The following is a 20,382-nucleotide window of genomic DNA, read 5'->3' as shown; positions in this document are numbered from 1 at the left end:
CATTTTTTGAATTACCGGGGCTGCTACATATTAAATATGAAATAAAATTGAAAAATCAAGAAAAAATTTACTATGATATATAATAATAGTAAAAGTTAGCTTAAACTTATTAATTATTTTAATATATTATTTTAAAATTATATATAAATATATAGAATAGTAAAAAAATATGTTGATTTAATAAATTTCCAAATTGGAAAAAAAATTAAATTAATTGATGAAATTGAAATCCAGAGAACTTTTTTTAGTTCGAGTAACCTCAAAAAAAAAAAAAAACATCGGAAAAAGAACAAATGAATTAGAAAAAAGAAAAATGAACAGAAACTGAAAAAGTTGCTTCCTCTTACCTTTACCTGCATCTGTCTCTCAACTCAATCTCTAAATAAGATTGGTGATTCCTGCAAATTATTGGATCAAATTATCATAAACCAAACAAACCCATCATCAAAATTGCAAAACATTATGGTTAATTTTACAATTCGGAGATGCATTTCATCTTTCCATCTTCTAATTCTCCATTTCCTGATCGTATCTTCAGCAATCGCGTCCTCTTTCTCTCATCAAACCCTAACCAATAACCCCGATTTCGATCCTGAAATTGCGCTTCTGGGTGACGCAGAGGTCGTCAATGGTGGCTCTCACGTGCAACTCACTCGCCCATTTGCACAAAGCTCCGGGCTTCTCTGCTACAACAAACCCTTCAAGTTCATGGAAGGGAAAGGAAATCTCGCCAAACCGACGTCGTTTTCCACCGCATTCTCGTTCTCGATGTCTCCCGGTAATGGTGATGGTCTAACTCTTGTCTTTATCCCTCATAGTTTCGCCTCAAATTTTGTGGGTCAAGGCTCGTTTGGGCTTTCGGGTGAAAATAAGTATCTGGGTATTGAATTTGATACTAAAAAGGATGAAAAAGTAGCTGATTTGAATGCGAATCATGTTGGTCTTAACGTGGGTAGTCTTGTGTCTGTTAGTATTAGGAATGCATCATCAATGAATTTGGTGCTTAACAATGGAGAGAAACTGAAGTCCTGGGTTGATTATAATCCAAGCTCCAAAAACTTAGAAGTTAGGCTGAGTAAACTAGGTGAAGCTAGGCCTTCTAATCCGTTTCTTGCATATAATACTGATTTGCTAGAAATGTGGCGAGATGAAAACGTGTTTGTGGGTTTAGTTTCGACAAGTACCAAGACATCACAGACTACTAGTGTTTATTCTTGGAGGTTTAGGTTGAAAAAATTTCCTACTTGGATGCATTCAATGCCAGTTGATCCTCGTAGTTACATAGCTGGAGGTGATGAGAAATTAAGAGCAAAAGAGAGGACCTTTTGTCCTTCAAAAATTCTTGGTGGGTTGATTTTTGCAACTGGATGTGGGGCATTATTGGCCTTCGTGTTGCTGTTTGCTTGGGCAATCTTTGTTGGTAGACACATGGTGCTCTCCATGGATGGTCCTATGCATCCAGCTGACTTCAGGTATGAAAAGATCTCTATAGTTGTAGAGAAAGATGGTGAAGAATCTAAGGACCAGAGAATGAAGTAAAATGTGCTTTCCCTTTGTAAATTTAGGGTTCTGTAGTTTCTGTTGATGGTAGTGATGATGTTATTGACTAACTGATCTTGTCTGTTTGGCACTCTGTTGCTGAGTTGTAATGAACAATATGTTGTTTACTTGGCATTTTATGGATACGGCACGTTTCATATGTTGCTCTTGGTTATAATGCAGTATTTCCATTTCTATATGCTTATATGGCATTCTTGGTTATAATGTATTAATTCTGTTTTGTAGTTTTAAAAAAGAATCAGTCATACTCTGTGTTACTGTTGAGCAACTATATTGCCTTTTTGGTGGAATATAAATGCCTTCCACCACCAGTATCAGTCAACCTCTCGGTAGAGGTCCCTGGCAATTCATCCGGAGGGGGCCCCATGGCCTCTGGCCCCGAGCAGCTATTGTCTGTGGACATGCTAGGATTCAATATTACTTTCCTAAGCTAGAAATAATTTGAAGCCATATTGAAAGCAAGCATATTTAGATGAAAGTTCATGAGCTTAGGTAATTCTTCCCCAACTAATGGGCAATTTTCCTCATGAGAAAGGAAGGTGCCCATGCTAGCAAGTTAGCCAGCCTAAGGCTTCATGCAGTAACTACCATCACAGGTGTTAGGCTTACCATAGTCAATTTACCCTGGGAACTTCACAATTCTGCAAACCCTTGGAACACCAAAGAAAATATATTTGTTGCTGATTGTAGTTAATTGCTTTCATGGATAGGATGGTAAGCCTCCAGTCTGATATCAGTAACTCGTTGTTTCACAAATTTGCGTTGGATTTTGTTTAAATCTCTATAGAGACTCTATTTAAGTCTTGATTCATTTTCCACTCTCATTTTCTCTTGAGGTTGAGTTTCTTCTGTCTTTTTAAGGATAAGGGAGATGTTTCTCCTTGTGATGGCTCTTGATATAACAACCTTATCAAATTTTGATGAATCAATAGGAAGGATACATGCCCTAGATACATAGAGTATTGAGCTTTTTCTTCTTGTAAGCCATGTACTTATGTAAATTTATAGGATGAAGCTTGTAGCATGAAAGAGTCCATAAACGCAACAGTGATCTAAATTGCTTGGAGAATCATTTGAGTTATGATTTTATGGCGCTTCAGAGGCATCATAGTTCCACTTCAATACTTAAACATTAAAATCATATAGAAATTTACAACCATTATTTAATCATTCTTTTATTGGATGGTAAGGGGTATCTTTGGCTTTGCTAGAGTCTAGATTCCTGTTCTGGGTGATTTTAAGAACATACTCTCATATGTTAATTTCATGCATTTGAAACTTTTACTTTAAATTGCTATCTAGAATATCTTATTTGTAATGAGTGACTTGAACTTGAACATTTATATGAAACTCAAGAATTAAAAATGTCTTTTAATGTTAAATCGTTGTATTACCATTGCATAGAGGGTGAGAGAGAGAGAGAGAGAGAGAGAGAATTATGCATGTTATTAAATATGTATAATTCCTATCTTTTGATAAATTATTTATTTGCGTATAAAAGTTTTATAAACTCACGTTAGTTTTTGAGTTATGGGAAGTTTTCTTATTTATAAGGAGAGTTCACCATTCTAAAGCGAGAAGTAAAACTAAAAAAATTTGAAGGGAGCAGTATTCACAATTTTGAAGACATCGTTAGTGCTATCTGTATCGAGAAACTTACAATGTGATATAATGATGAGTTATACAGATTTCCTTGACTTGAGAGTTATTTGGATTTATAAAAGGTTCATAACTTTGTATAAGTTCGAGTTAAAATAACTGTTTTCTATCTTAATAGGATGTGTTATAGAGGACAATAAAATTTTAGTAAGACAATATCTCATTTGTTTAGAAAACTTTGTAGCTACATCATTTATCATCTTAATAAATCTGAGTGTCAACGGTACACCCATTTTAAGATTCGAGGGATTACATTAGAACAGATTAATCCTATATTGATATTAGTTTGAGAGGATATTTTTAGGTGCAAGGAGATGTTTCCTCTATTCTAAATTACCCTTTGTAAAATAAAGCCTAACGAGATAATCTTTGACTTAGAACAAAATTTTGTTATACCAAATATGTAAGAAGATTTTTCACATATAACTAATATGGTATGAGAAATCTTTCAAATGATGAGTTATGAATTTTTTTTTTTTACATTGACATATTCTATTATGAACTATTGAAGGTTAGATTTTTACATCTATCATTAATAACGTATTAAAGATTATGGATTTTTCACTTAAAGAAAATGTGGTCGGTAAAATATTTTCTCTAAAACCCTAATTGATATGCAAGTTTCAATGTGCATCAACATTATTAATTTATAGTTGTTTCGTATTGATTTGAAGTTGTAAAACTAAATTATTAAATAATTTATAAAGTCAAAAGCTTGGAGCTTTATTCCTTCATTTGACTAAGAAGAAACAGGATTCTCCAATCTCTAATTAGTTGTTACTAGTGGTTGAGGATTTTTACTTCAATTAACCAAACTTATCTTGAGTGGAACTAGTATATTCTTCTTTGAATTTGTTCTTTCTTAATTACCCTATGTATGTTTAGAATATTGATTTATACTTTTTCTTTTCAAAATCTTTACTTATTTTAATAATTATTACAGCATAGAAAATTTTTTTAAAAAAATTTCACATACGAAATATATTTGTTTCAATTTCGCTTACAATTAATGATAAAAAAAAAAAAGTCATTTTAGTAAATCTTTATTATCTTATAATAAATTATAAGAGAAGTTTAAGTTCATTAATTTGCTCTTAACATAATATAATTGTGTGGTTTGGGAATTTGATTCTCTTCTTATTTTGGTCTCCACTACCAGCACTCTCTCAAATTCATGATTTCAATATTTATATATCGCACAAAAATAATTAATTTACAGTCCACACGATATAATAATAATAATTAATACTTTTTAAGAACAACACCAAATCGTTATGAATTTTTTGATTCAATGAATGAGATTATAAAAAATTGTCTTATGATCACATTCCAATTCAACGTACTCTATAAAAAAATATATGTATATAATGACATTTACTATATCAAAATTGATATAATATATGCATGCTATAACTGTGGCCAATAAGATGTGTTTGCATGCTCTTCCATTATGTTTAATATTTAAATATTTAATTTAATTTACTTATTACATTAATAAAATAAAATAAAATATATATTTAAAAAAATATATATATATATAATCCAAATAAAATGTAAAATATTGGTGATAAATGATGATGAGAATTACTGATTCAAATCCCACCTAATAAAAAATATAAAAAGGAAAGAAAAATATCCAAACAGCAACCAACCCAAATGATCAGAAGATCCCGCCAAAACAAACAACCCTAAAAGTGTGGTTAGTTCCAGCAATTTGAGTGGACTGACAATTTCACACGCACACATGACAGATTCACAAAGATAGCAACCATAACGACTCTTTTTTTTTTTTTTCTTCTTTCAAATTAACCAAAAAAAAACCAAGTTGACTCAGAAAAGCAAACTCCTGTCATTAGTGGTGGGTGGTAGACTTTTTATATGGGCAGTGTTAATTTCCCGTCTTTTCTATTTGCGGTAGTCCCATTTTTTTAGGATATATGGATTGATTTTTGCCTTTAATTCAGCATTGAATATAGAGACCCACCCGGAAAAGGAAAGCCAACCTGAGGTCGGGGAATCAGAGTTGGAAACCTGGTGGGAATAGACTGGCTATAACGGGTTATATATCCGAAGATCAAGGAAGAGACGAAACCGTGCCTCTCCTTGAAGTGATTGGAAAACCAGAATTAAAAATGGCAGCTGGTGGCGGTGACGGTGGCCGCTGCTACGAGCTTAATAGTTACAAGGCCAATGATGGAAACCACGTAGCCGTTGACGTTCCGGAAACTGCACATCAGATTAGCACCGGTAATTTGTTCTTATCTTGATTTCTTTCTTGGACTTTTCGGTTTCCTTGACTTCTTCCGTTTTGGTTCTCTTCTGGGTACGTTCAAATTGGTTCTGGGTATTGATTGGTTTTTTTTTTTGCTATCTTGATTGATTGTTGATGGGTTTTTGTTTTTGTGAATTGGGTTTGTCTGAATTCGGTAGTTTTTGGGGATTTTCTTTGTTTGGTTTGTGGGAATTTCATTGTAGAAAATTGTGTTTGTTTGGTTTCTCTTTTTTATTCTGGATATTCTAATTTATCAAGCTCGGCAAGTTTCCTGCTTGTTTTTGAGCTCATTTCTTCTTCTTGTTGTTCTTCTTGTAATTTTCAGACACATGGTATCAAGCAGCATTTGTCCTCACAACTGGTATAAACAGTGCTTATGTATTGGGATATTCTGGGACTGTCATGGTCCCTCTGAGTTGGATAGGTGGTGTAGTTGGTCTGATTTTAGCGACTGCTGTGTCATTGTATGCAAATACACTTGTCGCCAAGCTCCACGAATTTGGGGGCAAGAGGCACATTAGATACAGAGATCTTGCCGGATTTTTGTACGGTATGAGGAAGCAAGATTTTTTAAAAAATCCATATGGGAACTGCTTATTTGTTCCAACTTTGCCTGATGTTGGTTTTCTTGGCTGTCATTCATTCATATTATGCAGGTAAGAAAGCTTATTCTCTTACATGGGCACTGCAGTACATCAATCTTTTTATGATTAATACTGGTTTTATCATCTTGGCTGGTTCTGCCCTAAAGGTAAACATCAAATTGAGGAAGATAGGCTTAATGTCTCTGTGGAACATTACTCATGTGAATCATAGAAAGTTAACAGATATTTCCAAGTTGTCTCAAACGTTTTATTTTGTTTTGCACTTTATCTGCAGGCTGTCTATGTTCTTTTCAGGGATGATCATACGATGAAGCTCCCGTACTTTATAGCCATTGCTGGTTTTGTCTGTGCCTTGTTTGCCATTGGGATTCCCCATTTATCAGCTCTAGGGATCTGGCTTGGAGTTTCCACAGTTTTCAGCCTGGTCTATATCATTGTAGCATTTGTGCTTGCACTCCAAGATGGTAAGTTTCATGCTCGGTTATCTCATAGTTTTTCTTTTATTTGTTTCCTTTTCTAATTCGAGTTCATCCTTCAATGATCTATAACTTGTTTTTTGTGAAGAAACTAGATGTTTGTGTTGGTAGCTAATATAGCAAGTGAAGGAAACTGTTTTGTAATTTGGGAATTCTTATGTTTTTGTGTATGAAACTGTTTTTTTTTCCCTCACGAATTAGATGTGCTCCCGGCATAGAAATAATAGCACGTATAGCAAGACGGCCTCTATGTTTTCTGTGTAACAGAAGTAACTGACTAGGTTCTTGGGCTGGCCTAAAATGTCAGTTTCCCAGGACTCGACTGGCTGTTTTAAAAACTATGGAGAGCATCTGTCACTCGAGCTAATGGTTATGAAATTTTAATTTTGATCTAGCTCCTTCACCTGCAGTCAGCACCTTCAAGTTTGTCAAGCACAAGTAGTTTTGATAACTCATTTGGGATTATGACAAGTTTTGTTTTATTTTTGATTGTCCTGTTCACATAAGATTTTTTGTTATTTCACAGGATTAATACACTAAAAAAGAAACTGATCCTCCAATCAAATTAGTGACAGTAGTCATAGTCCTTGTAGGTCTTGGATCCTAAAATTTGTGTCTCAGAATCCATATCTAATCTATGTCCCCTGAAAAAGCTTAAGGCAAGTGTTAGTCATTTCCATAATAGTTTCTCTTCTTGATAGTGCTCTTTGTGTTAATTTTGGTAACCTGGATAGGTTCTTCTCATATTCTGCACTAATTGCTGGTTAAAGTTTTAAATTTGATTGCGTTGAATTGGTGCTGATAACTACCTTGCTTCTGAAGGAATCAAGGCACCAAGCAGAGATTATAGCATCCCAGGGACATCAACAAGCAAAATTTTTACTATAATTGGGGCATCCGCTAATCTAGTTTTTGCATTCAATACAGGAATGCTTCCAGAGATACAGGTAAATCAGCAGTCAATTCCCTGAGTTTTCTGCTTGCAAGGCATGTCCTGTATGGCATATTGTTTGGAACTGTATTCATTATCCTTTATGATCCATAAATCACTCATTCTGAAATCTGTGATTTTCGGGATTTTGCTACTAAAAACATACATGGGCAAACTAGTTTATGTGAGTATGGGGCAAACCGTTTTGTTGTTAAAGGTTCTACAAAACTTCCGGATCATCTGAGAACTTGTCAGTTCCTTTTAGTTTTTCATGCGGCGGCCAGCTCATTCTTTTAAAATGATCAATCAAGTATTTGAGCTTATGGTCTTTACTGTCTTTCATTGATTTCTAAATGCTTGTATTGCGATTCTATATGGAATTTGTTGCACTTTATGGATCAATCATTAGGATCAAGTTGCTGAATACCTTAGCTCTTTGAAGTATACATTTATCATCGGACGTTTTGCTTGAATTAGAGCAGAGCATGCTTTATACCTTCCACTTCTGCTATTCTGTTTTCTGTCGTCTCCTAAACTAACAACATTTCAATATCTGTGCAACAGGCAACAGTGAGGCAGCCTGTTGTCCCCAATATGCTAAAAGCTCTGTACTTTCAATTCACTGTCGGAGTTTTACCCATGTATGCTGTTACTTTCATTGGATACTGGGCTTACGGATCCTCAACATCAACTTATTTGCTCAACAGTGTAAATGGTCCAGTTTGGGTGAAGGCTGTTGCCAACATCTGTGCCTTCCTTCAGTCAGTCATTTCACTGCATGTAATTCTCTTTATTCTTCAACACCAATTTTTGATAGACTGTCATACTTGTCGATATAACTTTCATCATGACTTCTATTGTTCTCACTTTTAATTCATTTAAAACAAATCCCAAAATCTGCTCTTGGTGAATCAAACTGTAAAATTGTGTTGTAAGGCATGGTGACTTGTCTCATACCAAGTCTCACCCTATGGTCCTTTATCAATGCCTACAAACACCTAATCTACCAAGAATATACTTGCTTGCAGATATTCGCGAGTCCAACATACGAGTATCTGGACACCAAGTACGGAATTAAAGGAAGTGCTTTTGCATTCAAAAACTTGTCATTCAGAGTTCTTGCAAGAGGTGGCTACTTAACACTCAACACGTTTGTCTCAGCTCTCCTGCCATTCCTCGGGGACTTTATGAGCCTCACTGGAGCTCTAAGCACGTTCCCACTTACATTTATTCTGGCAAATCACATGTATCTAGTGGCAAAGAAGAACAAACTAAGTCCTTTGCAGAAGCTGTGGCATTGGCTTAACGTTTGTTTCTTCAGCTGCATGTCTGCCGCGGCAGCAGTAGCAGCTTTGAGACTCATTGTAGTGGATTCCAAAACTTACCACATTTTTGCTGATGTCTAGAGGTCTTTTCTTGACTTTTGGTTAAGTTTAACTTAGAGCTCTAAGCATAGATTGTTTGTCAGGAAAAGAAAGAAAATAAAAGAGCTTAAGCATAGATCATATTGTATTCATTATAGTTCCTCCATATTTGCAATACAAGACTCACACTGTTTTTCTTTTGTTATAATCCATAAACAGTTTAAACTCTCAATTTAACTACCAGTTAATCACCAGTTTAAGAAGAGCCGCTTATTTTGCCAAGCGTATATTTATATTTTTATTCTTAATGAACTGTCAACACTATGAAAATGTAAATAATAATAAATCGAAATGTTGCACAAATAATTTATTTAGTAAATTAATTACCATGTTTAGAACAAATCAGAAAATTGATGTATAGAATTCTTTACAAAATCTTTGCTTATTTTGATTATTACAGTATTGAAAATTTTTAGAAATAATTAAAAATTGATTCAGTGAAACAGATTAATAGATTTCAAATTTTAAAAATCTAAAAAAATAGAATTTATTTTTTTAATCAAAATTATTCCTAAAAAGTGTGGCTACTTCTGGGAAAAAGCAACACCAGCAATTTGAGTGTAGACTGACAAATTTCACACGTAGAGATGACAGATTCTCGAAGATAGCAACCATAAAGGACCTTTTTAAAAAAGATTTTGTGAGGAGAAATGCTGCTTGAAACCATTGTGTCTGTTAATTACATGAACAAGAACAAGAAGAAGAAAAATAAGAGATGAGCTCAAAAACAACCAGGTAGCTTGACGATCTTCATGAATTAGAATATCCAGAAGCAAGAACAGAAAATGGTGAGAAAATTGTCAGAATCTTACAGCACCAAACAAACACAATTTTTCACAATGAAATTCCCACAAACCAAACAAACAAAATCCCCAAAAACTATTGAAAGCAGACAAACCCATTTCACAAAAACAAAAACCCATCAACAATCAATCACGATGCCCAAAAAAAAATCAATAAATACCCGGAACCAATTTCAACGTACCCAGAAGAGAACCAAAACGGCAGAAACCAAGAAAACCAAAAAGTCCAAGAGAGAAATTAGAATGACAACAAATTACTCCCGGTGCTAATCTGATGTGCAGTTTCGGGAACGTCAACGGCTATGTGGTCTTTTTCAAGGAACATGTAACAAATAGCCAAGGGAACACCATTAGCAGTGCACCTACAATCTGCACTGCACAAAATCACAGCCTGCAATTCTGCACTACACAGCCTGTCACCTGCAGCGAGGAACTCTGCACTGCACAGCCTGCAACCTGCACTGCACAATGAGAAATTATTTAGTTACTTATTGGTTCAATGCCAAGTCTCACCCTATGGTCCTTTATCAATGCCTGCAAACATCTAATCTACTGAGTTTATATCTGCTTGCAGATATTCGCGAGTCCAACATACGAGTATCTGGAGACCAAGTATGGAATTAAAGGAAGTGCTTTTGCATTCAAAAACTTGTCATTCAGAGTTCTTGAAAGAGGCGGCTACTTAACACTCAACACGTTCGTCTCAGCTCTCCTGCCATTCCTCGGGGACTTTATGAGCCTCGCCGGGGCTCTAAGCACATTCCCACTTTCATTTATTCGGGCAAATCACTTGTATCTAGTGGCAAAGAGGAACAAACTAAGTTCTTTGCCGAAGCTCTAGCATTGGCTTAACGTTTGTTTTTTCAGTTGCATGTCTGCCGCAGCAGCGGTAGCAGCTTTGAGACTTGTTGCAGTGGATTCCAAAACTTACCATATTTTTGCTGATGTCTAAAGAGTTCTTTTCTCGACTTTTTGTTAAGTTTAGCTTATAGCTCAAAGCATAGATTGTTTCCCAGGAAAAGAAAGAAAGAAAAGAAAAGAGCTTAAGCATATAGATCATGCTGTATTCATTGTAGCTCTTCCATATTTGCAATACATAACTTACCCTGCTTTTCTTTCTTATAATGGATAGACATTTTAAACTTCAAATTTATAGAACAGAATAAAAGTGGGGAGTTATAATACATATATTGTTTCTGTAATTCTTTCTAATCATAATTATCAAATTTAAGATAAAGATAGAATTAATTTTGCAATACTTTAACTATGTAAATTTTTTTGAAAAAGATATAATAAATTTGAAACATAAATTTCAGAATTTTATTTTTTGTTTTCAATCAATTATGTATTTGATTTAATTAGTTAACTATTAATTATAAATATGTATTAAAAATACAGTTTCTTCCTCTATGCTTTAAAGCACACATCCATGATCACAATTTTAGAGGAGCCCCTTATTTCTACTACCCGGCAATTGAAACTTGCATAATTAGAGAGTTCTTGCTTATAAGTCAAAAAGTCTATAATGCCCTCGAACAATCTCACAAATTCCAATATATTCCTAAAAATCCCGATAATCCAGAATTGTATCCCCTCCTCTGTTGCTTCCCACCGGGGTTAACCTCCGTCGACGGGGCGCCATCAGTCCTCTCTTGTGAGTAATCGGTCTCCGGTTATTTTCCCAATCTCGTATTCTCTTCTCTTCTCTTCTCGGTAAATTTCAGAGCTGAAAGTACATTAGATTTATAAATCTGAGGCTCTAATTCATGTGCATTTTCAGGAATTATTGTAATAGCTATTAGTACATCTAGTTTTAGCGATAAAGGACTACAATTTCGTCTTCGCGAAATCTCGGTATACATCTCTGCTTTTAGTTAACTGCTACAGTTCTCTATCTGATTTACAAGTATATTTTTTAAGTTTTTCAACTCTCGAAGTGTTCCGTAGCTAATGGTGTAATTTACATAGTTATTATGCTTGTGATAGGAAATCAATCGGCTTAGTGATTTTTTTTCAGGTTATTGCGATTTGATCGGAAACAAGTGAATTCGTTCTCAATCTAGTAATTTTCTCCGTTTAAAATTTTGAAGAGTGCTGGGAATGATGTCGAGATTCAAAGACAGAACTGAGGATTTCAAAGATTCTGTGCGGCAAAATGCTCTATCTTTGGGTTATAACGAGGTAACATTTCCTCTCTCTCTGTCCTCTCGTCCGTGGTTTCTTATTTGAATTTTTCTTGTTTAAGTTCTCTTTTTAGTGAAATCAATTGCTATTTTGTTAATTTTTGGTTTGTTTTTTTCGTTCATTTGTTATTATTGCAGTCTAAATTGGCAGCACTAATGGCATCTTTCATCATTCATAAGCCACGGCAGAGGTCGCCTTTCATGACCGCAGCGTTGAAAACGGTATGCTAGCAAGCCTTGCAGATAAACATTCTTCTTTTGCTCAAATTTTACGAGGTTACAATTTTCGGGATTTTTTTTTCTGTCGAAGGCAAATAAAGCAATTTGAACTGTGAAATTAATCTAGCATATTGATTTGCTATTAAACATTTGTGTTGGTTTTAATGTTTAAAGAGTTTTTCTTTTAGCTCGAAAGCATTGGAGAGTTGGAACAATTTATGTTGAAGCATAGGAAGGATTATGTGGATTTGCATCGTACTACAGAGCAGGAAAGAGATAGCATCGAACACGAAGTGAGTAATTTCATGCTCTTTAGGTTTTCTTTTATGCAATATAATTGGTGGCTTTATGTTTCTGTCAAAATTTTCCATGGCTTTTCTGGTGATATTGAGAATTGTATCTTGTGTCTTGTCTTAATGACTGCATTCTTCTGTGTTGATTATCAACTTTGGTGATGATATGGGTTTCTGATTTCCACTCAGCCTCAGGGCATGAAGCTAGGGACTGAGTGTTCAATTTGCTTGATTCACTAGTCATCTAGAGTCAACATTTACTGGGACTAGAAGTTGTTTGCTTTAATATTTATATCTCACCGAGTCAATGGCCTTTTTCTTGAATTTTTCCAGGTTACAGCATTCATTAAAGTGTGCAAAGAACAGATTGATTTGCTCAAAAACAGCATACATAGTGAAGAAGCAAATTCTAAGGGCTGGCTCGGCATCAAGGCTGATATTTCTAATGCTGATACTATAGCACATAAACATGGAGTGGTATGAACGAATCTCTATGTCTACTATTGTTTTTTGAATTAACTGGTAATATGACCTTACTCTTAAAAGGTTGCATATCCTCTTGATTGATTTAAGGATTTAATTCCAATTGCTATTTAATTAAGCATTTTGGGTTTATGTCCCATCTCACCTGGTCTTATAATGGGAAACAGAAAGAAAGAACAAGATTCTTCTTTCTTTCTAGTTGTTGTCCATGTTTGTTTTCACTTTTGACAACTGCCAAAAAAAATTTTATTCTTGCTTTGAGAATGAATAGGGACTCTGAAACTATCTGATGAAGTTACTCTTGATCAGACAAATTTCCAAAATGATAATTTTTTTACTGTCTTTGAATGTTCATATTGGAATTAGACCGCAAGCTTAATATATAAATAATATGAAAATTCAAGAAAACAGAAGATACTTTTTGGACCTCTTAAACTGCTAGTAAGAAGCCAATACATTAGAATCACTTAGATTTTCTTAGGTCACTGATGTTTTGAGAAAGCAGGTTACTTGAAAAAGTGGGCCCATGGAGAGTGTTATTCTTTTTATGTAGTTATGTCGCTGATGTGATTTAAAATTGTGAACTACAATTTATCTGTCCTTATGATACTGTAGGCTGTTGAAGACAGAAAAGGTTGGTAAAGGAAATAAATCTTAAAAGGCTAAATCTCCACAATTTTAGTGGTTCTACTCCCTCAACCTCAAATAAATTAGATTTTTGGTGGCCATACAGAAAGATTTGAAGATATATGGTCTATGTAGCCTGTAATGTAGTAATGGGAAAATGTGGAATTTGGCTTTTGCATGGCATTTGGATTTTTCTCGCTTTCTTAGCGGAGATGGCATTGAGATATTCCTAGCTCAGAAATCAACTTTCCATTAGAATTTTAATTTCAGAGCATGATGCACTGTTTTTTGTTCGTCTTGGAGTAATGCCTTCGCTGATGGGAGATATCACAAGGAGTTCCTTTAAGTTTCAATTGGTCCACTTGATAACTTGACTGAGTTTTTAGGGTTGTAGCAGTGTCTTTATGTGGTGAGAGAGAGAGGGGCCTATAGCCTGACTTATTTAGTCTTATAACATTTGCCTGGCGATATTTGCATTTCTAGGATTGGTACTTTGCCCGGCTGGCTTTTTTGTTTTGATTAAAGGGAGAACAGACAGATACCTGCCGACTCTGGTTGTGGCAGTCAAAGTAGATTTTTCATCAGTTGTTGCCATAAGCAATCTTATGTTTTCTTTTCTTTGATTTTCTTCTGTATATCATTAATTCTTAATGAGATTCATGCTTAGTATGCGCTTCTCTCTGTTCTTTTTGCATCAGTTTAGTTTGTACTTCATGCAATTTACTGGTATACAGGTCTTGATTTTAAGTGAAAGACTTCATTCAGTCACTTCAAAATTTGACCAGTTGAGAGCAATCCGCTTCCAGGATGCCATTAGTAAAGCAATACCAAGAAGAAAACTTAGTCGTATTACCACTCCCATTCCTACAGATGCCTCCAAAGCCAACAATTTAGAGCTCAAAGAACCTGATGTGCTTCAGCCAGAACCACTTAGAGTCCAGCAGCAACTATTGGATGATGAAACACGTGCACTTCAGGTTATTAGATAATTTTTATAATGAGATTTAGGAAAAATTTCAGTACATATTTTTATTATGGGTTGTTTGATATTTGAGTCCTCTAGAATTGAAGCCACTTGCTGCTGTACTTCCTACAGGTAGAGTTAACTAGCCTTCTAGATGCTGTTCAAGAAACTGAAACTAAGATGGTGGAAATGTCAGCACTAAATCACCTTATGTCTACTCATGTTCTACAACAAGCCCAACAAATAGAGCTTCTCTATGATCAGGTAAGGAGTTTCTTTCGTCTTCATACTTTTGATTTTTGGTACTTAATTTACCAATGCCTTATTTAATTTTTACTATCTGAGCATTTAAGTGATAACTTCTTTTTCGCATGTTTTTATGAAAAGTAATCTAATATAAACTGGGAGACAAATTACAGGCTAGAAATAAAACTTGTATACTAAGAAAAACGCACATTTGCCTAAAATGAATGATTATTCTGTTATTGGCAGTGGTTTTTTGTTTGGGATAGGCTACATGCACTGCTGTATCCAGCTATGATGAGCTGCAGACCTTTGCATCTTATGTTGCAATTCACTTTGCCATTTTACTTGTTTCGAAGAGATTTTCAGTTCAAATGATTGGAAACCACATGCAGTTATTATTCGAGAACTGAGTATCTAATTGATCTTTTCTAATTAAAAACAACTCAGCATCTACTTGATTGTCCCTTTGGTTCCAGTTTGAGAGGTGCCAGGCAAACCCTTGCATGCGAAGATGTCCTGGAATTGGATACACAAATAATAACTCAATGAAACATACACATCTCTTTTGGCTGCAAAACTTTCCTTGGGCTGGTTTTGTTTGGTACCATAAACACGACTAGTGCAGTTAGGTGTTGGCAATCATTTACATTACTTTTACTGGTAACAAGTGCATGCAAATGGGGTGATTTCATTGTTCCAGTGTCATTGTTTACACCTGGGCTTGTAGTCTTCATATGCCCTTTTTTTAATTCTATCTATGCAGGCAGTCGAAGCGACAAAGAATGTAGAGCTTGGTAACAAAGAAATATCCCAAGCTATCCAACGGAATAGCAGCAGCAGGACTTTTCTCTTGCTTTTTCTGTTTGTGCTCACCTTTTCAATCCTGTTTCTTGATTGGTATAGTTGAAGTACATATAATTTGATTCGCTGAAGAAGTACCATCACCTCATAGATTCGATAACACTACCAGGAAGAGGAAAAACAAAGTTGCTTGCATATAGTACAGATGTTATATCTTCAGGCTCTGATTTTGAGATCATATCGAGCTGTCTTCCAGTTTGTGATATTTTCTCTTTCTTTAGGATTAGAGACCAGATGCGGAGCCCAAGTCTGTCTAATTGTATACTCTCTTGGGAAGAAAAGGTTTTCAATCAAGGTATTCTCTGGTCAGAACAATTGACCTGGATTGTGGTTCTATAGTCAAAGGAGGTTGTTTGATTTCGAACAGATAATTGGGTTGGATTTATTTCCATTTTTCCCAAGAGAATAAAAGAAATTATATGCAGGAGTAGATGTAACAGTCTGTTATACAACAATTTCTGTAATTCTCCTACGATCTTATTTATTCTTGAATATATATTTTAAATGATCCAAAAATATTTCTATGTATAAAAGTATGCTCGCTTGGGTCTTCTTCTTTTTACTATACAAAATCTAGTTTTTACTATACGAACTCTACCCCTACTGTATAAACCTGCAAAGAGTCATTTAGCTTAGTGAAAAGATTTCTTCAAAGACAGTCGTGTTGGGAAAAGTTGAGCTGGTGTGCATTGCCTAATCTACAGAGTGAGGCTCAGTGTTAAGTCTATCTTTCTCCTGAAGAAATTATGATCGCATTATATATCTACTTTCCAGGTAATCTTTCAATCAATCCTCTGGGATTTCTCACAGATGCACCCTGGAAATGGATTTGCATAGAAATTTTCCTCGAATTTTGGGGAATCTCCAGGTTTCCTCTGGTACGGTGCACCTGTCCTATTTGCATGTAGGCTCTTAATTTTCGATGCAAAATCTTCCCAGGAAACTTCATCTCTATCCAGTTGGTCAATTAGCCCCACGAAACTCTGTCTGCAACAACCAAAACACATACCTTTAGCCTAAAATGATTTCTGAAATATGTCTAAGGTGAAATCCAACAATAAAGACAGAACAAACTATTGACTTGATAGTGTATATTCTTCTGGTGAACAAGATAACGTTTACGTACTTGTCAGGGCTGATGGTTTTTCGAAAACCTTCAAATCTCCGGTGACCCTGCACAGCTTTCGCCATGTTTCCTTCATAGCTATAAATGAACACATCACTTTCAACAGCAACAATATAATCCAAGGCTGCAAGTTTGTTTTGACATGGCTTCAAGGGCTCCAATTCCTTGAGTGTTGCTAAATTAGAATGAGTAAACACATACGGGAACTTGTCTTTGAGTGCTTGAATTCCCTCCTGTCCATAAATATCTCCTGCAACTATGTAGATTTTGGTATCAGAAGGATACCCTATTGCCTGAAGAAACACAGCAACCTCTCTTGGGGTCATAGGGCAGAGTCCTTCAACTCGCCTTTGTGTCCCATTGATTTTCTTCTCCTTCCAATGCTTTACATGTCGCCTCATTTTGCTTAGTTCCTTGCGCTCATATTTGGTTAGGTTATGACTGCACCCGGTAAAAGCAAGCATGTCCTTCTCGTATCTGCAATGACATATCTCCAGTTAATAGAGTATCTAATTACATTAAATTCTAATTTAATGGAAATTATCCTTTATATATACATATATATATATATATATCATAGTTGTTTTATACCTTAGATGGAGAGCAATGTACTTGTCACTGTTGTTTTTTAGTCTGTTAACCAATTTCTTGGCAAGTTCTTCAATCTCTTTCGAGAATTTAAGTGCTTCATACATTGCTTGACAGCGGAGTTTTTGTAGAGAAGCACTGAGTCCATTGTTTGCCAAGCGCGAATCTGTGTGGGTAAAGTTGAGCACTTCGTGTTTCTTCAACAAATGAACCATATCCCTTGCATAGTAAACAGGCTGTGCATATGTAAATAAATGGAAATACCAATTAAGATTTGTACAAAAATAGACAAAGATGTACATGCATATATATGTGCATATGTTGATGTTGGTATGTGTGTATGTATAGATATATACATACCGTAGACCAGGAAACTGGGGCTTTGTTAAGGGGCTTAATATGTGCAAAATTTGGGGGAAGAGACTCAGCAATGTTGACATCATCTTTCAAAACTTCAATGAAATTCTTCCAGTCAAATATGTCTTTGAAGTTGCTGATCAAATTCGTCCCAGCCAAACATGAAATCAGACACATTATGAGGCCGTGCATACGTATATATATGTATACATGTGTGTGAAACAGAAAGGTATATGTGTGTATAGATTAAGAAGACGTTCACCTTGGGTCTGTCCAGAAGGAAGCATGATCCAAAGAAGGCAGAATTAGAGTAGCATTCATGATTTTTGTAATTGCAACCATATCGCTTATCTGGGTTCCATTCATAATCAGATTATTAAGGTTAACCTTGTAACAATCAGATGATAATTAATCAAATGAAGTACACAAACTTTGATGTGTGTATATATATAATTACCCCAGTTTTCATTTGATTCAATCCACCGTTGGCATTTACCATAAGGTACCCATTTGTGGCACTCCCATTTCCTGGCAGAGCACATAATCCCAATTCCTAAAGTCAAATAAGTATAGAGACAGGATGTATCTGCTGGTGGCAAACAAGGTGCGTACACTTACTTTTTCCCTTTTCAGTTTGATCGATGCATTTATAGTAGTTGCTACTTTCAGGCTTCCTCCAAATTTCAGGAATCTGATTTAATAAGAAATCAATTAAAAATATCATAATAGCTTATTTAACTATTTATTAAAATTATATTTGGTGCTATTAGTAGAGCAAAGTAAAAAGTAGATAGAGTCTCTTGTTATACCCTATTTAATTCTGGATGCTTAATTTCTTTTTCTAAGTATAATTAATTATAATAAATATTATAATTATTTTTATCACTGTTATTATTATTTTTATTATTGTCATTATTGGTATAGTCATTGTTAATGAACCTCAATTATATTAAAATAACTATTATAATTTATACATTATTATCAATCGTTCGAACATCAAATTTAGTATTATCATTATTGTTATCGCTACAATTATTATTATTACTATCACCACTCACCATATATTCTCGTTACAGTATTGTTATTATTAACATCATTATCAACATCACTATTTGGTATTCTTTCTATCATTGCCTCTAATGCAATTATTATTAAAGTCACACATTGTCCCCCAATTAATCCACCATTGTTATTAATATTGAAAATCTAACCTGTAACTTGTCTGGTTTTGCCATTTCTCCCCAGAATTTATGATGATCATCATAAAGTACGTCGTCACGTTCATGGTCATGTCGATGTTTACGCTCACGATCATAATAACTATCATCATTATCATCATCATCATCATCATCATCAACTCCTATAATTTGTTCAACATCATCCATCATGAAATTCCTTTTCTGTCGCATGGGCAGCAAGTCTCTTGTAGTCTGCAAATCCATCAAAGTGTTGATCAACGCAAACTTCACCACCGTCCATACCAGCAGCAGCCCCATGAACCCGCCTAGTATTGTCCTCCTCTTTATCTTTCGCCCACCTTGTCTCGTTGCTATTGGCAACAGCTCCGGCAAGTACTTCACCTTTCGCCTATACAAACTTGTGATAATATTATTGTTGTTATTGTTGGTGCTATTATTTTTAGAGATGGGTATGAGATTGTCTTCCTCTACATTTTCACCAATCCGTCTCCTGGTTACGAATTTCAGCAATGTCCGAGTTGGTGCTGCATTACGTGATAAGGATTCTTTAGAGGAAGATGATGACATTGAAGAGAGAAATTAAGATTGAGACATACAATGGTTGCAGAAGGAGGATTAATGGTGCGTTATAATTATAATTATAAATTAGTTTTTTAATTATTTTTTCCTCTCTGCCTTTTCGCTTTTGCAGTTTGGTATATAAATGGGTGCGAAATATAAGCCGAAGTAGACTCCTTGTTTGTGATTTTGTATTTGTTTTTTAATTTATATATATATATTTGTTACAAATTTCTCTTCTTTTTTACTCTATAAGATATTTTCTCTTCTGTTAATTCACGTTTGGAGGAAAATTAGGGAATTAAATTATTTTTTTTAAAAAAAATTATTTATTAAAATTTGAGTATGGTATTAAAATCATATCAAATATAGTATTAACTTATTAGTATATTAAATTTTTAAAAGTTCATAAAATTTATATTCTTGAAAAATAAATAAAAAAATTTAGTAAATATATTTTTACTTACTTCTTAAAAGTACACATAAATAATGAGTTTTGTCTTAAAAAGTATTTATTGGCTGAAATTTTAATAAATGATATAAAAATGCACATAAATTATAACTATGAAAATTGCTAATAATGGTATTTTGGTTTTTTTTTTAAATAACATATAAAAATTTACTGTAAATTATTCTTTCACATATTCGACTGTATTTAACAGTATTATCATGAATATAAAATATATACCACCGTGTGAATTTAATTTTTATGGATATTATTTGGAGAATTAAATTTTAAATATATTAAAATTAAAAAAGTTAGTCTGGAAGCACAAAACTGACTTAGTAATATTTTTAATACTTTAAAAATAAAAATTATTATTTTATTTAAAAAAATTTACTGTTATTTGATGATATTTTTAATCGTTAAAAAATAATTTTTTAGCCTACTCCTTGTCAAAGCCCACATTTGAATAGTAGAGTTTGCAGGAGGGCCCATAGTTCATA

General features: G+C 34.3%; 4 protein-coding genes across 6 annotated transcripts; 3 read left to right on the top strand and 1 right to left on the bottom strand.

Annotated features, from left to right (window-relative positions):
- The first annotated feature begins 276 nt into the window (after nt 1-276).
- Nucleotides 277-1,699, top strand: LOC110819253 (lectin-like protein LEC). Its single transcript, XM_022048377.2, has one exon. It carries the CDS (start codon nt 463-465, stop codon nt 1,537-1,539), a length of 1,077 nt encoding a protein of 358 aa, XP_021904069.1. The 5' UTR covers nt 277-462; the 3' UTR covers nt 1,540-1,699.
- A 3,363-nt stretch (nt 1,700-5,062) lies between these two features.
- PROT1 (proline transporter 1) lies at nt 5,063-9,067 on the top strand. Its single transcript, XM_022048201.2, has 8 exons — nt 5,063-5,077; nt 5,184-5,466; nt 5,817-6,041; nt 6,148-6,242; nt 6,371-6,560; nt 7,395-7,519; nt 8,068-8,283; nt 8,532-9,067. The coding sequence occupies exons 2-8, from the start codon at nt 5,352-5,354 to the stop codon at nt 8,907-8,909; spliced, it is 1,344 nt and encodes a 447-aa protein (XP_021903893.1). The 5' UTR covers nt 5,063-5,077; nt 5,184-5,351; the 3' UTR covers nt 8,910-9,067.
- Nucleotides 9,068-11,217: 2,150 nt separating this feature from the next.
- On the top strand, nt 11,218-18,270 carry SYP81 (syntaxin of plants 81). 3 transcript variants are annotated; one of them, XM_088212852.1, is made up of 9 exons: nt 11,218-11,384; nt 11,511-11,584; nt 11,748-11,911; nt 12,052-12,135; nt 12,321-12,425; nt 12,759-12,902; nt 14,270-14,512; nt 14,632-14,763; nt 18,180-18,270. In XM_088212852.1, the coding sequence occupies exons 3-9, from the start codon at nt 11,831-11,833 to the stop codon at nt 18,219-18,221; spliced, it is 831 nt and encodes a 276-aa protein (XP_088068978.1). In that variant the 5' UTR covers nt 11,218-11,384; nt 11,511-11,584; nt 11,748-11,830; the 3' UTR covers nt 18,222-18,270. The 3 variants fall into 3 exon arrangements, with proteins under 3 accessions (XP_088068978.1, XP_021903894.1, XP_088068977.1); XM_022048202.2 differs by lacking the exon at nt 18,180-18,270 and adding an exon at nt 15,509-16,139 and having other exon boundaries at nt 11,225-11,384; XM_088212851.1 differs by lacking the exons at nt 11,218-11,384; nt 18,180-18,270 and adding exons at nt 11,425-11,443; nt 15,509-16,139.
- Nucleotides 16,277-19,613, bottom strand: LOC110819252 (O-fucosyltransferase 19-like). The gene is made up of 8 exons (XM_022048375.2): nt 18,889-19,613; nt 18,296-18,368; nt 18,135-18,205; nt 17,940-18,028; nt 17,681-17,813; nt 17,324-17,556; nt 16,733-17,209; nt 16,277-16,593 (listed from the first exon to the last, which is right to left on the bottom strand). The coding sequence occupies exons 1-8, from the start codon at nt 19,441-19,443 to the stop codon at nt 16,389-16,391; spliced, it is 1,836 nt and encodes a 611-aa protein (XP_021904067.2). The 5' UTR covers nt 19,444-19,613; the 3' UTR covers nt 16,277-16,388.
- Between the last annotated feature and the right edge of the window lie 769 nt (nt 19,614-20,382).

The sequence above is a fragment of the Carica papaya genome, chromosome 2, assembly GCF_054855325.1.
Source record: "Carica papaya isolate Zhongbai chromosome 2, ASM5485532v1, whole genome shotgun sequence".
NCBI classification, from domain to species: domain Eukaryota; kingdom Viridiplantae; phylum Streptophyta; class Magnoliopsida; order Brassicales; family Caricaceae; genus Carica; species Carica papaya.
The sequence above is the reverse complement of the archived record's forward strand: the minus strand, read 5'-3'. Positions and strand labels throughout refer to the sequence as shown.